Source organism: Podarcis tiliguerta (assembly GCF_965153285.1).
Source record: "Podarcis tiliguerta genome assembly, chromosome: 6".
NCBI lineage: Eukaryota > Metazoa > Chordata > Lepidosauria > Squamata > Lacertidae > Podarcis > Podarcis tiliguerta.
Window position 1 is genome coordinate 40,406,521 of NC_139539.1, and position 8,790 is coordinate 40,415,310.

At 41.3% G+C, this 8,790-nt stretch overlaps 1 protein-coding gene across 1 annotated transcript in view; it reads left to right on the forward strand.

Annotated features, from left to right (window-relative positions):
* Nucleotides 1–4,831, forward strand: part of DSTYK (dual serine/threonine and tyrosine protein kinase) — a 37,703-nt gene extending 32,872 nt beyond the window's left edge. The window contains exon 13 of the mRNA XM_083444299.1: nt 739–4,831. Within this exon, the coding sequence (XP_083300425.1) occupies nt 739–926 (188 nt within the window). The 3' untranslated portion in view covers nt 927–4,831. The remainder of the gene's footprint in view (nt 1–738) is intronic.
* Nucleotides 4,832–8,790: the final 3,959 nt, after the last annotated feature.

Consider the following 8,790-nt stretch of genomic DNA (forward strand, 5'->3'; position numbering starts at 1 on the left):
GCTTGGAGTGTTGGGAATCTCTGTGAACATGCTTCATTCTTTGGACAGTGGGCTCTATTAGTTGCTACCTAAATTAGTGGGGCCTCCTGCATAGTTCCTTTTGTTATTAAAATGTACCCTTCATGCCTATTTTCAAGCTTCCCCAAACACGACCTCCCAATATGAAGTTCATACTTGAAACATTTGAAAGCTTCCCAAGCTTCCCTGTCTTATGGATAATGGTAGTTGTGGAAATTACAGTTCGTAGTATCTCATGAAAAAACGGGACTAGCACCTGTAGTACAACTAAGCAGTGCAATTCTATACATGTCTCCTCAGTTCAATAGGATTTGCTCCCAAGTAAGTGTGCTTGGGGCTGCAGCCTTGACGTGTTTCGAAGTGTTAATTTTTAGGTTTCAGAACTGTTACAACATATGAAAAATGGCTTATAAGTGGTCAACTCATGTGAACAGTGTAATGCTGGCAACACTTTCGTGGTCACAACAGCAGTTTCCATGAGTAAGGTGCCATACCTTCCCAGTGCACCCTACTTTGTGTAGGTCAGTATTTATACATATTAATAATGTGTGTATTGACTCAGAGCCTTGTCCATAATTGGAAGCTTACGTCTGGTTTCTTTCCAGATGGCCCAGGTAATCAGCTTATGCCTCTGACCAGTGTAATTAAAGCTGAAGTACCAAAGATCAAATGAATTATTTTCCCTTTCAGTCAATTAACCATGTTCTCCTTTTTGTCCAGGAGTACGCCCTGAACGCCTTCGTATTTTTGATGAGGAATGCTGGCAGCTGATGGAAGCCTGTTGGGATGGAGACCCTTCTCAGCGCCCACTCCTGGGCATTGTCCAGCCCACGTTGCAGAACATAATGGACAGGCTTTGCGGGTCAAACTCAGCACCGTTGAATAAAGGATTAGATGACTCTACTTGAAAAACAAGCCATGGAGGAACTGTTCTATTATGTGAGAATGCCGGCCCCCACTTTGGCGTGGGCAGCTCAAGAGGGTAGCTTTTCTGAAGAGAGACTGGCCAGAAATGGGGCGCTTGGGTGAGACGATACCGAAATTCCACCTCATATAGCAGCCAGGGACATTCATCCCCAATACACTACTAATGCAAGTTGCTAGTGCTTCCCTCTTCCCTTAAAAAGCAAGAAAGATGGGAAATTCAGGCCTTGCTGTCTGGAAAGGATTTTGCTTATCCCCTTCAGATTCCAGTAAAAGGAAGAAAGCACTGTATGTTTCGTAACGGGGGCAGCCAGCACATCTGCATCCCTAGCTACAGTCTGCTATGTGTCTGCAAGGGCTCCCTTGAAGGTCACACACATGAATGTGGATTATTGGAAGACATAAAGTAGTATCTCTTTCATAGGATGGGTTTTCCAGCTATTCTTAGCGTGGTTTCTGAGGGGTGTTAAGCTAATAGAAACTTCATAGTACTTGGTATGTTTACATGGAAGGATCAAAGCATCCATTCTCTTGAGGGGAAGGCCACACTGCAATGGAAATGCCCTTTAAAAAAAGTATAAGCTACCTGTGCTTTATCTTGTGAACCAAGCTCTTTTTGGTAAACGCTTAGTAGCAATTTTTGCAACATCTGATTAAAGATGGCCTTTTTATTTTTATTTTTACAATCTTACAGCAAGATGGGTACTCCACCAAAAAAGACTCTGCACATACAGAAATTGAAACATAATTGCTTGCAACTAACTACGGCCTGTACCCAGTGGACAACTAGCAGGCCATGTTTTTAACTACAGCAGCTTTCTTGTTTTGAACCCAAGTAAAAAGGCAGTGACTGTTTTAAACTAATTATTGACAGGCATTTTAAAATATTTCTTCAGCTACTTTTTTTAAGCCATTCCCTTGGAGAATACCTAAGAGAGACCCAACATCATTCCATAGATGTGCATGATTGCTATTTCTGACCATTTCCTTCTTTAGGGTTTGTTGTTTGGCTGTGTTAGACTATGTTAATTTAGGAATCCATTGCAGGGAGCACATGGGGAGGACAGTCCAGAGTCCTGCAAAATGAAGGGCTCTTTCTCATGTACTTGACGCACCCCGAGAGAAAGATTTGTTTGCATTTGTTTGTGCAAGACTTAGTTTCTTAGTACAACAATGTTTTGAGGAGAGGTGTAGGATGAGCTGGAGAATGCAACTGGCGTAAGGTCAAAGTTTTTCTCCCGTGTGGAGAATGAAGGGTGAAACCTTATTCTCCTTCTTCCACACAATGAGGCATGCACTGATTTCATCGTCATAGGATAATTGAGTGTGCGCTATACAAAGCCAATCAAACATGCAACATGCAGTCCATTGCTTCTGTTGCACAAAGCAGAATTACAGCCTCTTGCCTGTTTACATAAACTACCAGAGACAAAAGTGACCTTGCAATGTTACTGGCCCAGCCTAGATGAACCCTTCCTGTGTGCAATAAAATTGAAACTGTGCTTTTAAAATGATTGCTTTTTACTTAATGGGCATTCATTGCTATGTGGTGATCAAAACTGTATTCACACTTCTGTCCACAAATTGTAGCATCTGGCAACTTGAATGGGCAGCGACAGTTGCCAACCATGCTCACAAAAAAGCACATATATTCTCAAATAGATATTAGAAATGTCACTTACGTACTAGCTAGGCCACTGTTCCAGTCATTTGACAGTATTACTCATTTCATACCCGTTTACTCTGTGCTACAGTGGCTAGTGACCTTGTTTAGAGTTAGGAGGGTCTAGGTCAGTATTTTTGGAAGTATATAGTTTATGTAAAATTAAAATGAATAAAACTATTTGAAAACGGCTTGTATAGCTTTTCCCAAACAGCCACTTCCTTATTCTATAATACCCTGTGCCTTTTTGAAAACTTGAGTTAAAGTATTCTATCAAATTCCACTAGGACTGTCTTCCCCATGGACACCTCTGGCTCAGTAGACCTTTCCCAATGTACAACCATGCATGTGCTCCTTTGTTAGGCATAAATTTTAATTATTCTGAGCAGCTCTGAATCAGATTTCACAGGCCCCCTGACATGCCTCACAAGAGGGAAGAGATGGGTTTTGTGTCATCTAAAGATCTTCTAGTTAAAGCACATTTGACTTCGATTAAAACATACACCCTCGTTCATATTTGGCAATGCTGTATGCTTTCTCTACGTTACTACCACCCTTGTGGCCCAAGAAGCATGTATTTTGAACACACTAAAATTTTTCATAGCTGTTTCAATAGAAGCAAACAGATGCCACTACCAGGTATTATGGTAGGGGGTAATGGTGGCTATCTGTGTATTCAGGCCAGCCGTGAGTGCAGAGCATCTATCACTGCGATCCCACTCCAGTTACTTGACAAAAAGCATTAAACTGAAGATCTGTTAGAAGCAACTCCTGGTTGTTGTTGTTTTAAAAATAAAGTTATTGTTGTGCTCACGTACAACTATCTTATGCACTGCAAAATACCTCTTCTCTCCCCACCTGCCTCTTAAGTTAATTTCATTACCCACTTTCTTCTGTAGCCAAAAGGAAACTTTGTTTACTAAACTGTATTATGCAACGTTTACAGGTTGCCACTGACTGGATGGCTAAAGCAGGTGCTCCAAAAAAGAGGTTTCTTTAGAGTTGGAAACATGATAAATCAAACTAGTTTACAAAAACAAGCATACTTACAGAAAGCAGAGTTGGAGGAATCCATAGTGGTGCTAGTAGCTCATGGTTCAAAGATGGAGCTATTCAAAGCTGACCAATTGCTAGGCTACTTATTTCTGCTCTGGATATTGTGGCCAATTTAGGCTCTGGATACGAACACTACATAGGATTCACATGAGTGAAAGCAAGGCTTGAATGCAATGTCACATTGCCATGTTGCGATGCTGGAGTGTTGCCCTCAGCTTGCTAGTGCATTGCTGCTGTCTATCACATTGCTGTCTAGTGCAGTGGATTATGGGAGCTTTTGTTTGGCAACTGACCATTTTTGTGTGCGTTTCCTCCATCTGTAGTACTTCTAGTGATTTGAATATACAATGCAAGCCCTTCTAGCTTGTTGAATTCAAGTGCAAGCTATTCTATTTATCTTTTTTTAGCACTTTTGTGTTCATCCTTCTCTCAGCCCCTTCCCTCCTGGATAGTATTTGGAGGCTCAGAAGCTGCTTGAATGTAGGCTCTTGTAGGGTGACTGTCATTAATGGAAGGACCATCAGTACTGGAACCAATCTAATGTGGTTCTCTGTTGAGCTTTCACTTTTAGAGATGTACATAATGCCTTCTCTGTATCTACTGGTCTCCTGGCCAGTTGTCCTCGCTTTGTTATTTTTTAAATTTTTAATACTATGATTTTTCCCCCTCCAGGGAGAGAATAAGAGCACAGCAGCATTTAAAACTCCCTCAGGGGCTTAAATAGCACTGTATTTCTTGAACTTCTAATGCTTCCCTTTGTTTTGGTTCTATTAAACTGATGGTCAACTGTTACAACTTGGCTATTGGGGGGAGGTAGAAACCTGAGTTAAGAGTTGTACAGTTCCAATGTAATGCCTATAGATTTTTTTGTACTACTTTTATTTTTTAAAAAACTTATGTATATTAGTGTTAAAGGCAAAGGTAACAAACTTACCAACTGTATAGGAAAAGTGCAATAACATGGAAAATGACATGATTGAGAAAAATATTTCCCTTGTATTCTGTAATACTAATTTACTCTCCACTGCAGCCCCTTCCCCCATTACGTGTATTTTAAGAGACGTGACTGTGGGTCAATACTTCATTTAGTGCTATAATGAAAGTCTGTTTTAATAGAGAGTAGAATGCACAGAAGTGCTGTCCTGTATAATAAAGGTTGCATTAACATTTTTTTGCTGCTGCTTGTGTGGTTTTACTTTTCCAATAATTGTTCCAGAGACTTTGCTGAGTTTCGAATCTGTCACACCACCACCTGGGGAGGGGTAGCAATAATACCTGATAATAAACTGATCAAGTGGATATTGAGCCACCAGGGTGTGGGCTTGTGTTGATGAAACTACAGCAGTACATGCTCTTTGGCAATGGGGATGAATGGATGTCCTTGTGGGTACTGAACTGCATTACAAAATTCATCACTTATTTGGGGATGTGCCTGTACTGCCCCTAGGATAGTATACACAGTAATAATCCCAATTCCTGTTGGAATAATTTCCACCTAATCTTTCTCTTCACCATACTATATTGCAGCCTTGCTTGATAAAATGCAATCTGTTTTTGCTGATTACTACTCTGAAGGTGGCACGTTGGCAATCATTGATGTCAAAATCCTGTGGCACCTTAAAGCTGGCAAATTTTATTCTGGCATAATAAATTTCAATGGATTAAGAGCTCATTTAATCAGATAATCTTATTATGATGGAATGAAATGGGTTAGTCTTTGTAATTTTGATAGCCTGTTTTGGGTCTACTCACAAGGTCCATTCAAAGCCATTTGTCCCATAGTCATTGCCTCTTATATTCTACCATAGGCATCTTCAAGGTGGCCTAGGATTTTAGAGGATTAGTTTGGAAGAGATTTCTATTTTACTACTGCATTAAGTAATATCTGGCATTAGAAAAATATAAGGCTGCCACAATTTCTTACTATAGTATATAAAAAAACTGCCTGCTTGTAATTCTGGATATTCAAAAAAGCAAAAGCAAAGAGCTTTTAAAGCAAAAGAGCAAATAAAAAAGCAAAGAGCAAATAAAATTGAGAGAAGTTATACACAGAACTGTAATACGGGAACAAAAATGCTCCTGTCATGTTCACCTCTATTGTAAAGGTTCCCCAAACATCTCTTCTAAACGAATAAAACTTAATAAGCCATGTACTGACATATCCTAATCCAGAGTTGCCTTGCTCTTCAGCAGCTCTTGACAAAGTGCCAGTTTTACAAATTTAATCAATCTCTTTGTAAATGCAACAGCTCTTGAAATTAGATGGGAAAAAAGGCACTTCCTCTTGGCTGCTCTAGGCAGCCATGTTCCTTAACATGAATTCCTTTAACTGTTTCTATAAAGGTTTAACATCCTGGATTTAGATGGCAAATGAGACTTGATAGATGACTCCTCCCAATTACTTTTGCTGCCAGAGGGTACAACTTGGGGCATTTGGGATGTGTAAGAAGACAGAAGGACTTAAAACATTTGAGGCTAAATTAACCCTTGCCTGCTCTGTTTTCTTTCCCACCCTCCCACCCACAGTTTTCAAGGTTATTTTTTCTCTGCCAGGCTGCAGCATTAGGAGTACCCATGGGAAGGAGGGTATCCTGTGTACTATGCTCCCCTTCTGCCTTTGACATCCAGGTCTGCTGCTATTCCATCTAATTTATCCCTAAGGAATAATTAAAAACTACAGCAGGTGTGCTAAAAAAACAATGTGCTGGTTAGAGTTAGTCTAATGCATATAGTAAAGGCTAATAGCTAATCATGGAGGCCAGACACATCTGTCCATGAAAGCTTGTGCTATAATAAAATACAATTAAGTGGGTACAAGATCTTTTGTCAGTGTGTGGTTGCTGGATTAGAATTTATTGAAGATGTGGTTGCATTCTAGGCTTGAATAAGGACAGTTCCCCCTTCTATTACACATCATTCCTTACTGTAGGGATGTGGGTGGTGCTGTGGTCTAAACCACTGAGCATCTTCGGCTTGCCAATTGGAAGGTCAGCGGTTCAAATCTGCACCATGGGGTGAGCTCCTGTTGCTCTGTCTCTGCTCCTGCCAACCAAGCAGTTCAAAAGCACACCAGTGTAAGTAGATAAATAGGTACTGCTGCGGCGGGAAGGTGAACACCATTTCTGTGCACTCTGGTTTCCGTCACGGTGTTCTGTTGCACCAGAAGCGTTTCTCATGCTGGTCACACGACCCGGAAAACCGGACAAACACCAGCTCCCTCGGCCTGAAAGCAAGATGAGTGCTGCACGCCACAGTTGCCTTTGGCTGGACATCCAGGAGTCCTATACCTTACCTATTCCTTACTGTCACTACTGTGAATGATCCTTAGGGCTAAACTTAGGGCTAAATTGTTCATGCTTAAACTGGATATTTTCCGTCTGAAGAAAAAGTCAGAGCACCATAATCTAAAAAGAGCTCCTGATTTGAATGGTGGACCTACACCAGTTTCCTCCTGGAAATCCCCACCCACAGCTGCTATTTCCTTCCAGGGATTTTCACAAGGAAACTGGCGCAGAGCCCCCATCTACATTGGGAGCATGTTCTGGACTGGGGCCCTGTGACTGCCCCCCCCCCCGGAAAATGGTGATGAATTTAAGTATGCTTTTTCAATAGTACAAATTGCATAACGTGTAGTCTGGCCCTTAACTAAATTGCTATAGGTTGTACTTTATGCATTTCATGACCATTTGATCCCCCCCCCCTTTTTTTTTTTTTTACTCTCCAACACCCATCCAGATGTATGTACATAATATGCCAACTAATGTTACAGTTTCATGGGTTTGATAATATGTATGGGGAGGTGCTGTAGCTCAGTGGGAGAGCACATGATTTGTATGAAAAAGGCCCCAGGTTCAATCTTTAGTATCTCCATGTAGAGCTAAGAAAGACACTCATTTGAAATCCTAGACGGCTGCTGCCAGTCAGGGTAGACAATACTGGGCTAGATGGACCAGTGACCAAGCTCCATAAAAGCAGTTTCCTATGTGCTAGTCCATGAAACCTTTACACAACAGTTTGTCTTTAAGGTGCTCAAGAAACTTGTTTTTAACTAGAACAACCTAACCAGGACTACACCTATTTGGAAACCTAAAATCTGCCTGGGCTTTTTCATATTTGCAAATCTAAAAAGCCACATGAGTATAGACAAGCTTTTCAGCTGATCTCATGGAATATTGTGAACATTTCCCAGCATTTTCCTAGGGCAAGGTACACCAACTTGTCAACAAGTGAGTCAGCATTAGCGCAGGAAAATGAAACTGGATTTGTGCCTGTCAGAAATACAGAGGTGCTCTGTTATAGTTTTTCAAAGTCTTTAGTCCCAATCATATAACCAGCAAATGTTTTATAGAAATCCCAATTGCTGATGAATTAATGACAAAGCAAGAACCCCACACAAAACAGAAACAGCCTCTATCACAGCACCTGTTGCAATCTACAAAACTGAATTAGGCTGCCCTCTTGCATATATTTTTTCCAGCATCAAGCTAGGATTACAGGTACTCAAGAAGCATTGCCTCCTGCAAGTAAATACATTGCAGCAAACCTGTTTTCACTGTCAAGATGTTCCAGCTAATCTTGGCTCCTTGGCAAATAAACCTGTACAATATAGGAGTTTCCAAACACTCGGAGCAAAAAAGAGGGTAGTTATTTTCATTCAAAGCATGTTCGAAAAGTTGCTGAAGAGACTCTTCTTCCACCCCTCCCAAATTTTGGCTGAGAATTTGGGTAGTGGCCCTGAACTTTGAGATAAGACTAAAATGGAGGACCAGCTCCAGGGTCACACTCCCTTTTGGACAATGACAGGGGTCATTTACCAAGGGGTGGGTGTAGCCAAAGTGGGTGTGGCCAAACAAATACCACTCCATCCAGGCAAGCAAAAGGTTCAAGGACACATTCCTTGAACCTTTTGCAACACAAGATGGCAGTGCAGAGCAGAACCAGTGAGAAATGTGGCCTTGGCAGAGTCCTGAGCACTGGACAGAATGATGTGGAGGCTCACTTCTGATCCCTGGGCCTGAGGTCTGCTCACCTCCCACTTCCTCACCCCACTGTCAATAGAAGAAGCAGGATGTTTGTTGTTGAGAAGCAAGAAACAAGGCATTTTGCCTCTCGTTCTTCTCAAGTCACGT